The sequence below is a fragment of the Acomys minous genome, assembly GCF_964271855.1.
Source record: "Acomys minous genome assembly, chromosome: 5".
NCBI classification, from domain to species: domain Eukaryota; kingdom Metazoa; phylum Chordata; class Mammalia; order Rodentia; family Muridae; genus Acomys; species Acomys minous.
The window spans coordinates 99630365-99651734 of NC_140494.1; the positions used below are offsets into that span (position 1 = coordinate 99630365).

At 38.5% G+C, this 21370-nt stretch overlaps 1 protein-coding gene across 1 annotated transcript; it reads left to right on the forward strand.

Moving 5' to 3' along the window:
• Positions 1-13924: 13924 nt before the first annotated feature.
• LOC311598289 (olfactory receptor 10N1) lies at positions 13925-14857 on the forward strand (the record flags this gene model as incomplete). The annotated part of the gene is made up of 1 exon (XM_084783324.1): positions 13925-14857. The coding sequence occupies one exon, from the start codon at positions 13925-13927 to the stop codon at positions 14855-14857; it is 933 nt and encodes a 310-aa protein (XP_084639450.1).
• Positions 14858-21370: the final 6513 nt, after the last annotated feature.

The following is a 21370-nucleotide window of genomic DNA, read 5'->3' on the forward strand; positions in this document are numbered from 1 at the left end:
TGCTAGTATTTTCCCCTCTCTCTCCCCACCCACCTCTCTCCTAGTGCAGAAGTCCCACACTATGCTCCATCCAGCTTCTCCCTGAGCAATCACCAATCCCTTCAGCTTTAGAGCTGCTATAGCAGAAAGCCTTGCCCTTTCCCCCAACTCACCCAGGGACTTCAGGATGCTTTCACTCAGGTCATTTCTGAGCCAGCTTCCATCCAGTCCTTGGCCACCAGCTTAGGCTTCTCTCTAAAGGCCACGGCAGAGGGGTTGTTTTTCACAGTCACTGGGCCTCAGGCAAGTCCATGCTCACCAGACTTGCTCAGAATTTTCTTCTCAAGATGCTGGGCCTTCCTAAAGACATTTCCTTCTTTCTGAACACTCTTTAATGAAATACCTTCACAGAGTTCTGGTTTTGGTGAATGCCTCTGTAATTTTGCAAAAACAAAAACAAAAACAATTTTGTTTCTCCAAACCTTTAAAAGGGAATATCTTTTAGGTGCAATTCCAGTTAGGTAACTTCTGACTTCTGCTGCCCCGAGAGAGATCATTGAGCCTTTACCCAATGATCATCTCTTGTAAGTAAAACTTTCCATTTTCTTTCTGGCTGGTTTTATATTCCAGTGCCTTCGAGCATGTTTGTGTGTGTGTGTGTGTGTGTGTGTGTGTGTGTGTGTGTGTGTGTGTGTTCTTTAGTTTCACTGCAAGGTTTCTTATTTGAATTTACTTGATTTTGTCGAAACTCTTGAATCTGAGATTTGTCTTTATCACTTCAGAAAGCTACCAGCCTTTGTCTTTTAATAGTGCATCTTTTCTGTCCTCTGTAGATTCTTCTTTCTTAACTTTAATCAGACATTTGTGAAACTAATGCTTAAACTCTGTGCATGAGTGTCTAATAATCTCTTAAAGCTAACATTGAGTTTTCTCACTCAGTCCCTTCCTTCCTTCCTTCCTTCCTTCCTTCCTTCCTTCCTTTCCTTTTAACAAGCACACATGACAAAATAAAATAGAAAATAAAGCAAATCCCATCACATTGAGGCTGGACAAGGCAAGCCAACAAAAAGAAAAGAGCCCCAAAAGCAGGCACAAAAACAGAGAGCCATTCAGTGTCACATTTACAGAGTCCCATAAAATACTAAGCTGAAAGCTATAATATATATCCAGAGTTCCTGGTGCAGATTCTTGTAAACCTCATGCTTGCTTTTCCAGTCTCTGAGAGATAATATGAGTTTTGCCTGTGTTGATTTAGAGGGCCTTGTTCTCCTGGTGCCCTCTGTCCCCTCACAGTCTTACAGTCTTTCTATCTCCTCTTCTGAGGGATTCCCTAAGCTCTGAAAAGGGGAATTTGATGAAGACATCCCATGTAGAGCTGTGTGTTTCAAGGACTCTCTAATGAGAGTCTGGCTGTGGATGTCTGCATCTGTTCTCATCTGCGACAGGAGGAAACTTCTCTGATGATAACCTTTGGGGATCATTTTATTGATATCTTTTGTTGTTGTTTTTAGATCAACGGTGATGGATTTTACCTTGGTGCTCAGAGCTGTTTAGTCTTTTGTTCTGTGACTCTTAAGAGTTCTGTGCCACTATTGCCCTAGCATACCTTGTAGGTAAGGCAAAGTGTAGGCCAAAGATTTTGTGACTGAGTTGGTGTTTACATTTTTCTTTTAGTAGCCTACAGAGTACCTTCCCACACCAAAGACTATGGAACCTAAGGGTGAAGGGTCCATGTAGGCACCAACTCGACATCTGCACATCAATGAGTTGTGTGAGTGTTTTTCTTGGCAATGGGGTCTTGTTGTCAGTTTGTAAAAAGAGACCCCTTGTCTTCACAATAGCCTGTTAGGTTGTTTGTGGATTTTCATGACACCGCTTTAGCTAAAGTATCAGCTGAATGCAACCATGCGCCAGTCCTCGAAGCTTTGTTTGGTGACAAGATATGGCAGGTTGGGAAGCTGACTTCCCTATTACTAGGAAGCCTCATTAGAATGACCTTTATTTTATCTTTTATATTTTAGGACGTTTCCACTGCACTAGGTTTCCAAATCACCCTTCAAATGCCCATCAACTTGCTCTTTCTCCCCTCATTCCCTCCCTCAACACTATCTCTCCACCTGATCCTTCTAGATTCTGCTGCTTTTTCCAAGCCCAGTTTAATCATAAGATGTATTGTATTTTCCCTGCCCAGATCCATGTGCCCCCTCCTTTTCTTTGTACATAACCTATCTGGGACTATGGATTTTAAGTTGGTTCTCATTTAATGGCTAATATTCTCATATAATTCATACATACTATATTTATCTTTTTGGGTCTATGCTACTTCATGTAGAATAATTTCTTCTAGTTCCATCCATTTGCCTGCAAATTTCATGATATCATTTTTTTAATCAGCTGGGCAGTACAATGTTGTGCAAATGTAGCACATTTTCTTTATTCATTCTTTTGTTAAGGGACATATAGCCTGTTTCTTGTTTCTGGCTATTATGAATTATGAATCAAGTATCTGCCCCATGCTTAATTGGATTATCTTTTTTAATATCTAGTTTCTGAATTCTTTATATACATTTCGACCTCTACTGGATGTGGAGTTGATAAAAAAAAAAAAAACCTTTTCCCATTTTGTAGGTGGACTCTTTGTCCAGTTGATAGTATCTTTTGTCTTGCAGAACAATTTTGGTTTCATGAGGTCCCATTTATTAATTGTTTATTTTAGTGCCTGTAACTGTGGGTCCTCTGTTCAGAAAGTTGTCTCCTGTTCCAAGGAATCTAATCTTATTCCCTGTTTCTCTTCTATCAAATTCAGTGTGTCTGGTTTTACTTTGAAGTCTTTGATCCACATAGACTTAACTTTTGTGCAGGGTGATAAATATAGATCTACTAATATTCTTCTACATGTAGACATCCAGTTTGACCAGCACCCTTTGTTGAAGATGCTGTCTTTTTTCCACTGTATTATTTCTGGCCATCAAAACTCAGGTGCCCATAGGTGTGTGGATTTATGTCAGGGTTTTCAATTTGATTCCATTGCTCAGCATACCACTTTTTATGCCAATATCATGTTGATTTTATTACTATAGCTCTGTAGGACAGCTTGAGTCAGAGATGTTGATACCTCCAGCAGTTCGTCTATTGTTCAAGATTGTTTTAGCGTTCTTTTTTTTTTTTTTTGGTTTTGAGTTTTTGTTTGTTTGTTTGTTGGTTGGTTGGTTGGTTGGTTGTTTTTTTTTTCCCTCACAGAAACTTGAGAATTGTCCTTTCATGGTCTGTAAAACCTTGTGTTGGAATTTTGATGGGGATTTCATTAAATCTGTAGAATGCCTTTTGATGGGATGGTCGTTCTTACTATGTTAATCCTACTGATCCATGAGCATAGTAGATCTTTCCATCTTCTGATATCTTTTTCAATTTCTTTCTTCAAAGATTTGAAATTTTTATCATACAACTCTTTTACTTGCTGCCCTATACTTACCCCATGATGGTTTATACTATTTGAGGCTATTGTGATGGGTGTTATTTACCTGATTTCTTCCTCAGTTCATTTGTATGTAAGAGGGCTACTGGGTTTTTGTTTCTGTTTTTGTTTTTAAATCTTGTATCCAACCAGTTTGATGAAAGTGCTTATCAGCTGGAGGAATTCCATAGTGGAATTTTTAGGATCACTTATGTATACTATCATACCACCTGCAAAAATATTTTAATTTCTTTTTATCCCCAATTTTTATCTCCTTGATCTTCAATTGCCTTATTGCTCTATTTAAAACTTCAAGTACCGTGCTGAATAAATATGGAGAGAGTGAACAAGCTCATTTTAGTGGAATTTGCTTTTATGTTATTTCCATTTAATTTGATGCTGGCTATAGGCTTGCTGTAAATTGCCTTTATTATGTTTAGATCTGTCCCTAATCTTGTCAAGATTTTTATCATGAAGGGGTGTGGGATTCTATCAAAGGTTACTTCAGCATCTAGTGAGATGATCATGTATTTTTTCTTTTAATTTATTTATATGGTGGATTACTTTTGCTAATTTTAGTATATCAAAGCATCCTTGCATCTCTAATATGAAGCTTAATTGATCATGGTGGATAATTTTTTGATGTGTTCTTAATTTCAGTTTCCAAGTACTTTATTGAGTACTTTTGCATCTATGTTCATAAGGGAAATTGGTCTGTAATTCTCTTTTTTTGTTGAGGCTTTGTGTACTTTGAGTATCAGTGTAACTGGTCCTCATAAAATGAATTTGCCTATGTTCCTTCCATTTCTGTTTTGTGAAATAATTTGAAGTATATTGGCATTAATTCTTCTTTGAACATGTGGTAAAATTCTGCACTAAAGCCATAAGGCCCTGGTGTTTTGTTTGTTTCTTTGTTTTTGTTGTTATTGTTGTTGTTGTTGTTAGGAGACTTTTAATGATTGCTTATATTTAGCTAGGGGTTATAGGTCTATTTAGATTGGTTATCTGACCTTGATTTAGCTTTGGTAAGTTGTACCTACTAAGAATATTATCCATCTCTTTAGTTTTTCAATATGGTGAAGTACAAGTTTTTAAAGTATGTCCTTATGATTCTCTGGTTTCTTCAGTATCTATTGTTATATTTTCATTTTCATTTCTGATTTTATTAATTTAGATATTCTCTCTCTGTCTTAGTTTAGATAAGTGTTTGTCTATCTTGTTGATTTTTTCAAAGAACCAACTCTTTGTGTAATTGATTCTTTGTCTTGTTCTCTTGGTTTCTATTTTATTGATTTTATCCCTTAGTTTGGATCATTTCTTGCACTCTACACTATTGGGTGGGAATACTTTATTTTGTTCTATAGCTTTTAGGTGTACTGTTAAGTCGCTAGTATGAGATATCTCCAGTTTTTGTTTTTTGTTTTTTTTTTTTTTAATGTATGCACATAGTGCTCTGAATTTGCTAGAAAGCCTTTAACTTTTTTTTTTTTCTTTAAAGTTCTGTCTTGGCTGATATGTGAGTCAATAGAGAGGTTTTTGGGGTTTTTTTGTTTTTGTTTTTGTTTTTGTTTTTTAAGTTTTTATGAGTTTGTAAGCTTTCTGCTGTTGATATTCAGCTTTAATCTATGGCCATCTGGTAGGATTCAGGGAATTATGTCAATTTTTGTATCTGTTGAGACTTGCTTTGTGTGTGTATGTACATATAGCCAGTTTTGGAGAGAGTTCCATGAGTTGCAGGGTGGAACGTATACTCTTTGTGTTTGGATGAAATGTTCAGTTAGAGTGGATGCACCAACTTGCTTGTTAGGTCCATTCACCTGGAATATCCTTTCCAGCCTTAACTTGAGATAATGTCTATTCTTGATATTGAGGTATATTTTTTGGATGCAGCAAAAGGTTAGATCCTGTTTTCTGTTAGTGTCTTTTATGGGTAATTGAGGGTATTGGTATTGAGAGATATCAATGACCAGTGATTGTTGTTTCCTGTCATTTTGTTGGTGTTATTTATTTCCTGTGTTTTTCTGTGTCTAGTTAGCTTTCTTATGTTGAAATTTTCCTTCTAGCTCCTTATGTAGGGATTGATTTGTAGACAAATGTTGTTTAAGTTTGACTTTATCGTAAAGTATCTTATTGTTTCCATCTCTGGCAATTGAAAGATTGTCTGGGTATAGGAAACTGGGTTGGTGTCTGTGGGCTCTGGATGCCTGCTGCACATCTGTTCAGGTTCTTTCAGACTTTACAGTCTCCACTGAGAAGTCAGGGGTAATCCTGATAGGTCTGCCTTTATATTTCACTTGATTCATTTCCCTTTCAGATTAATATACTTGTTTGTGTTCTGGCCACTTACCATGGGCTCTTGAGGCAGTGGAAAGAATCAGGAAATGCAAGGTGTATAAACCTCCTGATGGCATGCTCTTTCCCAGTATAATTCATTTTATAGAAATAAAAGAAGTACAGTCTAGATTAATGGCAAATATGTAATAATATATAAGCTAATAATAAAATAAATTTTAAACTATAAAATATTACTTTTTCAAAATTGTATGTACTAAACATGTACATGACTGGCAGTTCAATAGGTTTGCTTATCACCAGCACAATTGGAAACACATGGTTCTGTGATTTTCTTATTTCTATGACACCACTAGGTAACAAGAATTGTTCGGCTCCATAATAAATTTTTCCATCTACTTGCACAGGTGTGTGTGGTCTGGGTGTTGATTGATAGAATTATCATTATTCAGTGAAAGGCCACAGTATAAAAGAGTAGAAATCAAGACTATTTCAGATTCCATATCTCACCATTACCTAATATTTAAAAATAATTGATTTTTACCTTCTTCTTATAGTAATAGAGTTTTCAGCTTGAAGTAAATATACAGTCATTCAGTTAAAAGCATTTCTCTGCCTCCATTAAACTGGTATAACCTTGTGATTGATTTCTGACCAGATGAACACAAAAAGTGACAAGAAATAAAAGATCAAGCAGAAACTGGAAACAAGAGAAACTGGACAAATGAAATTCCTAAGGTCTGTGAGAAGCACCAAGAGTCAGTGAAATACTTGCCCTGGACAGGAAAAAAAAAATGATGCAAACAAACAAACCAAACACACACAAAAACCATGAAGGTCTGGAGGGATTTGCATTCTGAGTCCCGCTTCCTTTACAGATTTCCTTGATTACTGTGAAACCCTTCACTGCATTAATTGTTCCCTCTACTCAGAGGGCTGGGGCTCCCTGAGCCTTAGGGTAGCCTGGGGAAGAGGCACCACAGGGATCCAGAAACCAACGTCAGAACTTCCACAGAAATCAGACAGATGATTTATCTTCCATTAACTAAGGAAGTCACCACAGATGTCAGCAGATATACAGCACCCTCTCTGTGTGATTCTGAATGAAAAGGAAGACCACCTGTGATCTGAAGCTACGGAGCAGATGCCCAGTTCTGTGGGAAAGAAGGCTGTGATGCAAAGTTCACACCTACATAGGAGAAACTGAGAACAGAAGGAAGGGCATTCTGTCCTTTTTCTTTGAGTCATTCATGCTCCCTGATTCATGTGAGTGCCCACAGCTTATTTTGTTTTTTCTCACGTTTCAGTTTTACCCTCATGCAGGGAATTTAGAGAGATAGATTTACTGGGGAGATGACTGTGGAGGTTCCTTCTCCTTTAGAAGGATGGCCAGGCTCCTTTCCCATTCTCTGTTTCACATACAACATGTAGAAATGCACCCCTTTGTTATTTGCTACCAATTAATTGAACATCTGTCCTCTTCCAAGAATCATAAAGTGACTTATGAATAAAAAATTAGTCGGATGTATTTTTTACACAGAGAAAATAATAATTATGAGACAAAGATATATAAAATAGAGTGCCCTGAGTCCCCCGAAAAATGAAAACCGTTCTTGTACTGTGGCTTGTTTTCTCTCATCTGCTCCCACAGTGTGATTATCTACAAGTTACATTCCAGCCTTGTTTGGTACTGGCCAAATCCTGCTTCTCTGAATAGTCCTATTTTGACTTAAACTAGCAACTACTACCTCTGTGCAAGTATCTTTTAAAAATCTCTAGCACAAAGCTACCTAAAGTATAATCACAATGAATGATTGGATAACATCATTCTATATATCAGTGCTTTCCAAAACCATTATCATATGCAATCTTTACAGTAACTTTATGAAGCAACTGTTCTCAGTCAGAACCAAGCACAATGCAGTCCCCATTCTATACCAAACAGAATTATAAGAACATTCTATGTGTTTACTGAGTAGTTAAAACATCAGTTGCTGAATGACAGGTGTCTAAGACACAAATGAAGACTGAGAGGAAAGGAAGCCTATTCTACTGGACAACAAGAACTTTCCTATTTTTACTTTATATTTTTTACATAATTAAAAATATCCCCTTAATGATGTAAATAAACCTACTTTGGATGATAAATTTTAACTGGATAGTTAAGTTTGCGGCTACTACCATGATAAATCATTTCAGTTTCTTTAACAAAAAGAATTACCAGCTTTTACTCCTATCAACAGATGCCCAACCTTGAAAGTGAGTTCTTAGATCTACACACCAAGTTCTCTGGGTGTGACACTGCTATCTTACTCCTCACTATATTTGAATTTGATTTCCATCTTCTACAAGAGCTTTATGCCCCTCCATTATGGGAGAACCCATATACTATGAGTTAGCTTTTATTCCTGAATCCACAATGTCCACAAGAATATCTAGTGATGGTGAAAAAAGAACCTCAGTGTTTCACTCTGCAATGAGATAAATGTCATGAGCTACATCTCATGGGTTTTCCTTGTTGGGAATTTTACTGTTTCTGAGAATCGGATTTGTGCTGCATATAGGCAGCAGTGTTACAAGTCATAGCTTCCATTGTATACTACTAAAAGATATACTGCCTAGTTCATATTGCACTGTTTCAAGTGGTTTGGAAGGGAGCTTTCCTATGTACGGACACTAAATGGTTCAGCTAACCCTTAAACCATGATTTGCAATCTTTTCCATTGTATGATAGTTTTCACCTTTAAAAAATAAGTTATTATTTTAACTAATTTATCTAGTTCTTCACTTTACATCCTGGTCATAGCCCCTTCTCTGCTCTCCTCATAGACCCACCTTCACTCCCTCTTCTGCCTTCCCCTCTCCTCTATTCCTCAGAAAAGGGGAGCCCTCCCTACCCACCCACCCCAGCTCATCAAGTCACATCAGGACTGAGTATGTCCTCTTCCCCTGTGGCCTGGCAAGGCAGTGCCACCAGGTGGAAGTGATCAAAAAGCAGGCAACAGAGTCCATGTCAGAGACAGCCCCCACTACCCTTACTAGAGGACCCACATGAAGTGTGAGGTGCCCATCAGCTACATCTGCATAAGGGGCCTAAGTCCAGTCCATGAATGGCTCTTGGTTGGTGTTTCAGTCTCCACAAGCCCCTCTGGGCTCTGGGAAGTGGGCTATGTTGGTCTTCTTGGGGAGCTCCTATCACCGCCAGGTCCTTTTCTTCTTTTCACCACTTTCCCTCAAGATTCCCTACAAAAATTAGGTAGTCTTGATAGATATTCAAGGGTATATTATAACTTCTCCATATTCTAAGTTATTTAGAGTTAATGATATTAATGTGAATCTCAAACCGTGTCCTATAAGAAGAGTGTCCTTGCTTGATGTCTTTGTCTTCTGTTGCTGGAGATAGAGCTTAAGTTGTTCCGGATGCTAGGCAAGAGCGTTACCCCTGAGCTATATTCTAGCCACACAAAAAGCATTTCTACTATTGAGGGAGTAAATAGCATTTGCTGAGCATCTACAGACCATGAAAAATCCTGTTAGAAGTCTCATTATTGCACGACCTTGTTTGGTCTAACAAATGGGGAACACATATATTATAATAGTATCCTTCTTTCAGAGATTAGAAACAGAAGGCATAAAAAAGGCACAAAGTTACTGAACAAGAGCCAACTCAGACAAAAGTCTTAAAAATTGTGCGTTCTCTTATCTCTGTTCGCTTATGCTCTCCTTTCCCAGATAGCAGTAGCATGTTCTATCATTCTCACAGCTATTTCATGATCATTGACATATTTAAATTTTACAGCATGTCCAGGATCAGGATATATTATGAGTTAATTAACAATAAGCATTTGGTGAAGAGTTGATGTACTAAACACAATTATAGGAACATCTCACAGTTCACTTTTACTTCCTCATTGACTTCATCTTGATTTCTGACTGCAAAAACTATTGCTTTTACTTAATCCTTATTTTCTTACAGTTTAAAGTTCACATATCACACCCCAAAGTTTCCTTGCTGACATGTTTAAATGAGTTTGCCTAGGAATATATTCAAATACTAAATATGTTCAAATCAATGTTCATATGGCAGTTATTTGTTGAGTGTCAGTCTCCATTAATCTTTTTTTTTTTTTAATATTTTATTTAATTTTTTTAATTAATTTATTCATATTACATCTTGATTGTTAGCCCTTCCCCTGTTTCCTCCCATTCCTCCCTCCCTCCCACTTCCCCCCTTCTCTCCTCCCCTATGTCTGTGATCCATTAATCTTAATTGCAGTTGCTCAGAAACTTCCCATGAGGCTCTGCAGGGATAGGTATAGCATGAGAGCCACCCAGTGGCCATAACCTCTTTTGCACAGTTAGGAACAAGCACAAACTGGCCTCAAATATAGTTAAAGTGCCCCTGGAAATAGAGGATAGTAGGACACAACAAGAAAAGAAAACAAACAAACAAACAAACTAGTTTCCTTCCAACAAAAACTTAAGACTGAAAGAACATGATAGGATAAACTGTCAAATGGCAGAAGGAAGTAAAACAAGTGAATTGATTAATTATGTCATATTAGTCATCCTGTGACAAAGAAACATGGTATAAACTCAGTATCTAAAGCTATACACATCATCACATATAATTCTGTACTAACTCAGGTATTTTTTACACTACACATTTTACATTTTTTGTTACAAAAATATCCAATAACCAAAACTATTTCCCCTTTGAAAGAGCTCCATTTTCTTTCCCTAATTCTCTTTTTATTAATTCTTAATTTATTTATTTTACATACCTCTCAAAGTTTTCCCTCCCTCCGATTATGATTATTCCCAGTTACTTCCTCTCACCTGTTCTCCTCTCATCCCTCCGCCCCCCATCCCCCCCACCCCTCCCACTCCCCCCTACCCCGCTCCTTTTCTCCTCAGAGAAGGGAGGCCTCTCATGGATATCAACCATCTCTGGGCTATTAAGATGCAATAGGATTAGGCTTATCCTCTACTATTGGTGCTAGACTAGGCAACACAGTTAGGGGAAAGGGATCCAAAGGCAGGAGAGAGTCAGAGACAGCCCCTTCTCCTGATGTTAGGAGTCCCACATGAAGGCTAAGCTGTACATATGTTACATATGTGTAGAGGACCTAGGTCCATCCCATGCATGCTCTCTGGTTGGTGACTCAATCTCTGTGAGCCCCTATGTGTCCAGATTAGTTTATTCTGTAGGTTTGTATTTTATGGTGTCCTTGATCTCTCTGGCTCCTTCAATATTGCCTCCTGCTGTAAAAACAGGTTTCCCCGAGTTCCACCTAATGTTTGGTTGTGGGTCTGCATCTGTTTCCGTAAGCTGTTGGGTGAACCCACTCCGACGAGTTGTGGTAAGCTCTATGCCTGCCAGTATTGCAGAATATCGTTAGTAGTGTCAACAGTGGGCTCTCACTCATGGCATGGGACCCAAGTTGGGCCAGTGCCTGGTTGGCCATTTCCATACTTTCTATTCCATCTTTACTCCTGCACCTTTCATAGACAGGGAAATTTGTGGGTTGAAGCTTTTGTGCCTGGGTTGGCGTCCTTATCCCTCTATTGGAAGCCTTGCCTGGTTACAGAAGGTTTCATGTTCCATATCTCCATTGCTAGGAGTTTTAGTTAGAGTCACCCTCATAGACCCCTGGGAGTTTTCATTGTTCTAGATTTCCAGTTTGCCTCAGAGATCACACACACACACACACACACACACACACACACACACACACACACACACACACCTATTCCAGTTCTCCCTCCCAAATCTCTACCCTCCCCACACTTGATCCCTCCTGCTCCACTCCCTACTCTCTCTCCCACACAGTTCCCTCTTCCATTCACCTCCAATGACCTTTTTATTTCCCCTTTTGAGTGAGGTTCAAGCATCTTCCCTTGGGACCTCCTTACTACTTCCCTTCTGTGGGTCTGTGGATTGTAACACAGCTATCCTGTACTTTACGGCTAATATCCACCTATAAGTTAGTTCATATCAGGATTGTCTTTGTGGATCTGGGTTCTCTCACTCAAGATGATATTAGACATCAACAAACTAAATAACCCAAATTAAAATGGGGTACAGATATAAACAGAATTCTTGACAGAGGAAACTCTAAAGACTAAGTATCACAACCATAGTCATCAGGGCAGTGCAAAAACAAAATGACTCAGACATTCCATCTTACACCCATCAGAATGGCTAAGATAAAAAACTGAAGCAACAGCTCACACTGGTGAGGGTGTGGAGCAAGGAGAACATGGCTCCATTGCTGATGAGAGTATAAACTTGCACAGCCACTTTGGAAATTAATTTGGCTTTTTCTCAGAAAATTGGGAATAGTTTTACCTCAAGGCCCAGCTATCCCACTCCTGGGCATATACTCAAAAGATGTTCCACCATACAACAAGGACATTTGTTCAACTATGTTCATAGCAGCTTTCCTCATAATAGCCAGAAACAAGAAACAACTGATATCCTTCAACTGAAGAATAGATAAAGAATGGATTTAAAATTAATACATTTACACAATGGAATATTACTCAGATATTAAAAGCAATGTCATTGTGAAATTTGCAGGCAAATGAATGGAACCAAGAAAGAGTGCCTTAATTGTTTACACTAACTTGTTCTATGCAATTTTTCTTCAAGAACTTGATAATCAGCTATCAGCAATTATGAAGTTGTCATTGAGTTTACGTATTATATAAGTGTCATTTCATTTACATATTCACTACACTTAGTGCTGCAGCATCAATAACTAAATACACTCCAGGAACATGAATTCAGTTACCGAACACCTTCTTGAGTTCACATAGAAAGAATTGTTTTACCTTCTAATATTTAGAATACCAATCTGTCTATCAGTAACTATTAATTATAAAAAAAGGAATGATCAGATAATTTGACCAGAAATCAATGTTAGCGATTGGGACAACTAAAATTGGACAGTTTTCAAAAACTTGGGAAGTCCAAAAAACAGATCACAGAAGAAAAGCTGTAGATGGAAACAGCATCTGTACTTGCTTGCTTCCCAGGGACCTTTAAAGGAGAGCATTGAGACAGACAACAAGCAACCATAAAATCCCAGAAAAGAAGTCCTATCCTCAGAAGATTACTTCCTTTTTTCCACTGATAGAAAGCAGCATAGAGCAAGCAAGGACCTTGTTTGCTAGCAGCAGGACAAGAGGAAACTCATACTCCATTGTTCTAACAAAGCTGTGAGACTCAAGTGAACATTAAATAAACATGTGGGGTATTTGATGAGCTCCTTGAGTAACTCTGAAAATGTTTTGAAAAATAACCCGAAACTTGAGCTTTCAGGTTATTTTGTTAACACCATCCAGGTACACAGTTGGTTAAAGATATTTAGCACGTTTTTCTGTTTGAAACTCGTTGCTTGTTTTCTGAAGCAGTCCTTACTTGGCTGGGTTAAATTTTATTTAGCTTTGTGTTGATAATCAGGAAGAAATATAGTGTCTCCAAATATGGAAACATAGATCTATTTTACTAATCACAAAGTGCTTCCAGCAAAATATCTAATATTCAATTCAACGCTTCTAAAAAAAAACCTATTGTTTAAATTTAACTGTCTTCTAAAATAATTTGCTACATTTTGTGTGATTGTTTGTGTGTGTGTGTGTGTGTGTGTGTGTGTGTGTGTGTGTGTGTGTGTGATCCCTTTTGAAGTATGCAGAGATGGAACCAAGCCATAGGGATAGAGAGGTTGACATTTTCCTGGATGGTGAACCAATGAGCTAAAAGGTTCTCTCTCTCTCTCTCTCTCTCTCTCTCTCTCTCTCTCTCTCTCTCTCTCTCTCTCTCTCTCTCTCTCTCTCTCTCTCTCTCCAGTGAATCTATTAGAAAAGTCTATTTGATGCATTCTTCTTTAGTTAACTCTTGACCATCTGAGGCCTTTAACGGCCTCCAGATTCAGCAGATAATCCTCACCAAGGAAAACATCATAAGAAGATGTGCTTTGTCTACACACCCTCCTGCAGAAATGTGAATTAATCAGGCATTTATTCTTCAATACTGGGTATTGATGGGTATTGTTTCATAACAATAACCAGACCAACTTTAGATTTTTAGCAAAAATAATTATTATACTAGTATTGCATTTATTATAATTACTCTGCTTCTCTGATTTTGTGTTTAGTTGAAACTTACTTCTGCCAAGACCACCTTTGAAGATAATGCGGAATAACTCATTACTCAGTGAATTCATTCTCCTGGGAATACCTCAGACACAAGGACTGGAAACTCTACTCTTTGTTGTGTTCTTATTCATCTACTCCTTTACCTTGCTTGGAAATTTGCTCATTTTTACAGCAATCATCTCTTCATCTACCCTTCACACTCCTATGTACTTCTTCTTGGGACTTCTATCCATTTTTGACATGCTGTTCCCATCAGTAACATGCCCCAAGATGCTATTTTATCTCTCTGGCCAGAGTGCAGCTATCTCTTACAAAGGCTGTGCTGCCCAGCTTTTCTTCTATCACTTTCTGGGTTCTACCGAAGGATGCCTGTATTCAGTGATGGCCTATGATCGTTATGTTGCCATCTGTCACCCACTGAGATACATGCTCATCATGAAACCTGGAGTGTGCCTGGGCTTGGTAGCAATGGCCTGGTCAGTGGGCTGCCTTCATGCCACCATCCTGACCTCTTTTACCTTTCAATTAGTCTACTGTGCATCCAATAAAGTGGCCTATTTTTTCTGCGACCTTCCGGCAGTTTTACCCCTGGCTTGTACTGACAATACACTGGCCCAGAAGGTGGGTTCCATTAATGTTGGCTTTCTGGCTCTGATGCTTCTCTTCAGTGTTTGTGTCTCCTATGCACACATTGGCATTGCTATCCTGAGAATCCGTTCAGCAGAGGGCAGGCAGAAAGCATTCTCCACCTGCAGTGCCCACCTCACTGCCATTCTCTGTGCCTACGGACCTGTGATCATCATCTACCTGCAGCGCACACCAAACCCTCTGCTTGGGGCTGTGGTGCAAATATTAAATAACATTGTCTCACCCATGCTGAACTCCTTAATCTATTCACTGAGGAACAAGGAAGTGAAGAGATCCTTGAGGAAAGTTTTCCAGAGTGTAATTCTTGGTGTACAGAAGTGAATTACAGACTTAATAATCTATGTAGAACTTTGTCTCTTAGCTTACTCCTGCAGCAGACGGGAACATACATAGAAACCCTCAGCCATACATTAAGCAGAGAGTAAGAGACTTGGAACACTCGGACATAAACAGACCTATATCCCTTCTCTTAGGGCTTGGGGACCCTAAGGATAAAGAGACAGAAAGAGTGTAAGATTCAGAAGGGATGGTCAATATCAAGGAAACAAAGGCCTCCAAATCAACATGAGCAAATCTCATATCAGCTTACAAGTACTGAAGCAGCAAGCACCGGGCCTACGCAGCCTTACAACAGGTCCTCAGGATATAAATAATGACTTCTAGCTTAGTGTTTTTATGGGAATCATGAGTGTGTGAACTAGTGGGGTTCTGTATTTTATGCCTTCTCATGGCCTCTTTTCCTTGTGTTTGTATATTTTGTCTAATTCCAAAGTGTCACTTGTTTTATTGTATTAAATTTTATTTTATTATTAAAAAAAAGAAATTACCTAACTTTTCTGTTATAAGATGTTATAAGTTCAAACAATTTGCAGCAAATTACATTAAATTCCCTGTAAAATTGAACGAAGTCTTTTAGATTGCTTTGTTCTTTTGAAAAAAAATATAGAATAGTTGTGGTCTTCACTCCTGAAGATAAATCCCTTAAAAATAATTATGAAAACATGTAGAGATATTAAATGACAATAAAATCTAAAAAATCCACTCTTCCTATAAAGCTTTATCTCTTAATATAACCTGTTGATTCCTAATCTTAAATAAATAATTCAAGAAATAAGAACAAAATGGAACATCTGAATACATGTGATATGCCTATAACACTTTCTATGTTCTTCTACGTCAATAATCCCTAACTTGTCCTAGGGAAATCCATAACCAACTACAGAGGTAACTAGACCTGAATTCTGAGTAGGGAATCTAAGGGGATAAGGGGCAACAGAGAGATGTTCTACATCTATAATCTTAAGCCCAGACCTTTTTCTTGGTTAAATATTTGAGACAGGTGTGACCCTATTCATAACTTCTCACTGTCAAGTTAATTTTATTCCATATTTCTGCTTTACTTACAAAGCAACTACTCTCCTTTTCTGCCCACAAGAGCTTCAGTTCCCTGGAGAGCATCGGCTGTTTATAAGGCATGGTATTGTCTGGACATTGCGATGCTCTCATACAGCTATCACCTCCATACATGTACACACCACTTTTATGAAGTAAGCTTTATCTTCTCTATGATAGAGTTCTCAGTATTTGAAACCTCAAATAACAGCACAAAAATCACATAAGAAGAAGCAGTATGGGCACGAGGCACACACTTTAGTTGACTAAACTTCTCCTGTTCCTAATTGCCCACCCCCTCTGGAGTTGACCCTCATGACCTCTGTGGTGGATTTACACACCTCATCTTGTTTCCAGAGACCTCATGATATTATTAAATTCTTCAGGGAACAACTGATAATAAGTACCGTGAACAGGTCTTGGATACACACTGACCTCACTGCTGACTCTGTTTTAATCTCTGCGTTTCTCCACCTGTAGAAAGAGCAGGTAGAATACTGTCTTCTGAAACAATCTATTGATGGGTAAACCTGGACTGGGCCCAAGTTCAATGCATCCTTTCTTTATGTTGTGTTAGCAGGTAGATGCTGTTACAACCCAGAACTATAGCTTTTGTTTGTTCATTTGTTTGCTATCAGAGCATGACTGACTGATCCTGTTATAACCTGGAATCACAATTGGTCTGCCTGTTTTCTGAGCATGTTTCTTTAGGATTTCTTCCCAGTTTTCCCATTTTTTTTTAGCCCATTCCTCCATGATGATGCTACCTCAATTCTGAAAAACTTTTTGGCCTCTAGAGTAAAGCTATATGAGGATAATCTTTGGGTTTCCATGAAGGTCTCCAGGACTACACTGGTGGCTTTTAGGAGTTTTCATATGGCTAACCCAGATGTGATCAATATCTCTTTGCAGGCCATCTCCCAGGGAAGCAGCTTTTCTCTTAGCCTAGCAGATTCTTCGTGAATAACCAGATATTACTGAATCAGTCAACTCTCCATTGACAACTAGGCGAAACCATCACATACTTCTAGGTTGTGCCTAAAATGTTTACAGATGACAAACTCTTAGGTCTTTATATATTTCTATGACTGTTACTTACCCAGAATCCCTGTCAGGAATGTCAGGAAAGAGCTCCTAGTGGCTCAAGATGGCATATAGGGTGGCATTCTCAAGCTATGGTGGCATGCACTGAGACACTAAAGGAGAAAAAACTAGGCTTGAGAAAATCTAAGATTTCCTATATTTGTGTCTTTATGACTATGGAGTGCATTCCACTGGTGATCACCATTGAATGTCTTTTCCTTGAGTATTATTTTTCAGTGACACTAATTCTTCTTTGAATTAGAATGGATAGATTGTGAGGAACCTTGTTATAGCTTATTTGATTCCATTGTAATCCCTGAGATTGTGAACTGTAAAAACCTGCCTTTTGCTTGGCATTGTTGAGCCCTCGCATACACCTTTAATCCAAGAGTTATGTGTACACAGTATTTAATAAAAATTAACCTGGTAGCTCAGAGAGGCAGAGAAATCACCCACCTGACCTTTGTACTCAGCTCACATCCCAATGGAAAAGGCCCAGAAGGCTCACTAGATCAGCTGACTGCCAATGAAGAAAAGGCTAGAAAACCCAACACCGAAGGCTTCCTAGCTCAAAGTTAAAAAGACAAAGGCCAAGGAGCTGAAGAGATGAAGAACTAGAGATACAAGAGCCAAATAGCTAAATGCTAAAGATCTAAAAGAGTCCAAAAGCTAAAACCTAAAGAGTGTCCTTCTACTTCTACATGCTGTCTTAAGTGCCCCACAGTTCAAAGTCTCTCCTACTCTTTAATGCTTGTCAGCTTATTTCTTGATATGGCTCTTGACCTAGGATTAACTTTATTAAATCCTCTGTGCAGACTGTTCTTGGATTAAAGATATGTATTAGGGTTCAGCCATACCAAACAAAGGACAGGTTTTTACAGTTCACAATCTGAAAGGTCACACTGAGACCAAATACCCTGCAACAGAAACTCATATGCTACCCCACCCATGCCAAAGGCAGTCAAAATGATCCCAACCTCATGGGCCTTGATGCAGTTCCTGGCTGAGCCCTAGGTGGCTCTTCCCAAAATGACTTGCCAAGGATCTCTTCTACTGGGAATGTTTCCAAGTGCATTGGATCTCTCTACGATCATCTGATTGAAACTGAATAACAGGTTATGATTCTGGAACTAGATATGATCCTTTCCATGCTCCTGGTGTGACAGTCATGCACTTAGTCATAACCAGGTCACCCACTCTGGAAGGCGTCCACAGCAATGAAAGGCTGGTTATCACTGACCAAGCTCCTAGGATGTGGATGCAGTCCAAGAAGGTATAGCAGCTCCCTCTCCTGCATCTCACTGCCTGCCTTGGAACCAATGTTTCCTTCTGAAGCGCATCCCTAGCATATCCCAGCAGTTCCCCCATCTTACACTTTTAGGGAAAACCTTCCCATCCATTGTGGAAATATGCTAATTATCAGTTATTAGCTTGTTCACCTGGCTGTCCCACCAAGCCTCATTGTCTTACTTCACATCTAGCAGGTTACCAAGAAGAGACTTGATACTCTATGAGCATATACAGGGGGAGGTAATCCCCCTCAGGAACAGTCAAAGGGTAGGGAAATAAGGGGAAAATGGGAGGCAGGGAAGAATGGGAGGATACAAGGGATGGGATAACCATTGAGATGTAACAAGAATAAATTAATAAAAAAATTTAAAAATATAAATAAAATAAAAACTGAAAATGGAATAATTTCCTTGATTTTCTTTTTTCAGACTCAGACGAGCAAGAAGCAGGTGTGTTTATTGTTAGACACAAATTTCCTGCTAATATTTTTCTGTGGTTTTTGAATTTCGCACTTACCCTAGCCTCCAGATCTGTAAGCTAAATAAATACCTCACCTTTCCAACAGACACAGTTCTTGGCACTTTGTTATAGCAATGGAAAATGTATAAAGACACCCTTCAAATTATGACTGATCACATATTTTGAGCCCGTGTCTCCCCAAGTAGCCCAGGCTAAACTTGAATATCATTTATCACTGAGGAACACCTAAATTTGTGGTCCTACTCTGCAAGACTCATACAAAACCAAACATAGAGGCTCTGACTTTCAGGCACAGCCATTAAATTCTTTAATCATGTTGAGCTCTTTTATATCATGTGCTGTGTATATACCAAGGCCTCCTCTGGAAAATTGTTTTGACCTACCCTCCCTGTCTGCTGATTTACTCTGTAGATTCCAACTAAGAGCACATTTTCTGAGTTGGTACTTCTCTCACCTTCCTCATCTTATAGGTCAACATGTGACAAATAGGATTTCAGAATTCCCAGCTTTTACAATCTGTAGTAAGGGGTTAAGTAACCAAGAAAAGTACTGAAGTTTCATATAATCACTCTTGAACAGATGGGTCCATAAAAGTGTTCACAAAAGATCTTGAAATACCCCGCACCACCACAACAAAAACACAATTAAACCAAGGAGCTAATGAGATGCTGCTCAGTAGGATTCTTTCCCATTTGGGATTAATACCCAAAGGAAGATCATGGTTATTTAAAATCTCCTGTGTTGTGAATTGTTGCAGTTCCTGCAACCAAGCAGGAAATTGCTGCCAGGGAGTCGAAACACACTTAGTCATGTGTCATTCTATTTGGTAAGTGTTTCAAAGGAGGAGGAATTCTTCATTCTAACTTGCAGATGGAAGCATGGTGAGTGTCCTCCCTTCTGCTAAAGGTAGAAAGGAAGCTAGCACTCAGTGGTGCCATTCCAGGCTTTCTGTTGGCTCAATAAGTGTCCAAGAGTGTCCTTTACCTTTATCGCAGTACTCCATCTCTCAATCGCTAGGGGCATAATGTGGGGAGAGGGTGCAGAGTTTTATGCAATAGATTCTATGAGTTAATCTGTAATTAAAGGAGTGTATTGTGTTAGAAAACTGAAATAAATCAGAAAATCTCAAAACATTAAAAACTAGGAGGGAGGCTTCTCTAGGCCCACTCATCTTTAACTCAGTATGGCTCTAGAATTAGACTTTCCAGTTTGAGGTAGAGTCAACAGTAACTTGTTGTTCGATATGGGTAGCTTGTCATTGCTGCCCCACATACCTAGGGAAGAAAAATCAAAATCTACCATATTAATAACTTTGATAATCATTAGTAGAGAGTTAAAGAAAGGTACTATATGATGGCATATTCTTATGTTCACAGATGGACCTAAGAAATGAGGTACAGGCTTTCTTTGTTAAGGACAATAAAACTTCATACTTCTTCAATATCTGTGATTTTATTGCTTGAAGTCTGCTCTGTATAATCCTGTTCTTTGCATATAATTGATTAATAAAGAGCCTTTGAGGTTACATTTTTAAAAAAATTTTACACATACTTAGTTTACTTCTTGTGACATATGTGACAAATATCCTTTAAAAATTTAACACAATATAAATAGTGGGGTTTAGACATTCTCTCTCTCTCTCTCTCTCTCTCTCTCTCTCTCTCTCTCTCTCTCTCTCTCTCTCTGTGTGTGTGTGTGTGTATGTGTGTGTATGTGTGTGTATGTGTCTGTGTGTGTGTGTATGTGTTCACATGAGAGATGGATGCTATGTTTCAGAGAGAATGATCAGAAAATTAGAGTAGGCAGAGCTCTGCTATCATATAAGAAGTGCCCATGGGGACTTTAGTCCCTATGTCACTCTCAATTTTATTTCATACAAGCTATGGAATAATTCCATGTACAATCACAAATCTTCATTTTCCAAAGAGGAGATGGTATGCATTCATGCTGCTGAGTAACAAAAATTTAGTGTGTTTGTTCAGTTTCCAGTATCAATGATGTTCACACTTGGAGCTTAAAATTGTGCCGTACTTGCTTCACTGCTGTTATTCTGTCATAAACACTGTAGGCTCTGATTACCATTATTCTCAGTCTTAGAACTGAGATGTGATGGAAATATATATTTTTATTAGTTAAATTGTCCTAGGATAATTTTATACCCATTGTCTTCACTCCTTATTTTTCCTTATCCCTCTCCCACCCCTGCCACTTCACCTAAATTATTACAAGTTCATTACTAGAGTCTTTTTTCATTTTAGAACCACAGTGGAGCACCTAGAGTGATGGAATGGGGTCCTTTGTATAAAGAGGGGAAGAACAGACACTAGCCTTGGAAGTTACTTTCTGGGTGACATTGTGAAGGACACCACCTACAATTATCCTGGGGGAGATTTTTAGGGAGCAGCATCTGCAACTAAGAACCTAACTGAAGAAACATACTCATCAGCAGGGAAGGCAACTCTGACCAGAACATCTCTCTGTATTTTTTTCTCTTCCACGCCTGTGATTTAAACTCCTTTAATACAAAGAATTAATATTTTGCCAAGAATTACTTTTCACAGACTCCCACAAAAAGATTCTTCCATAAAC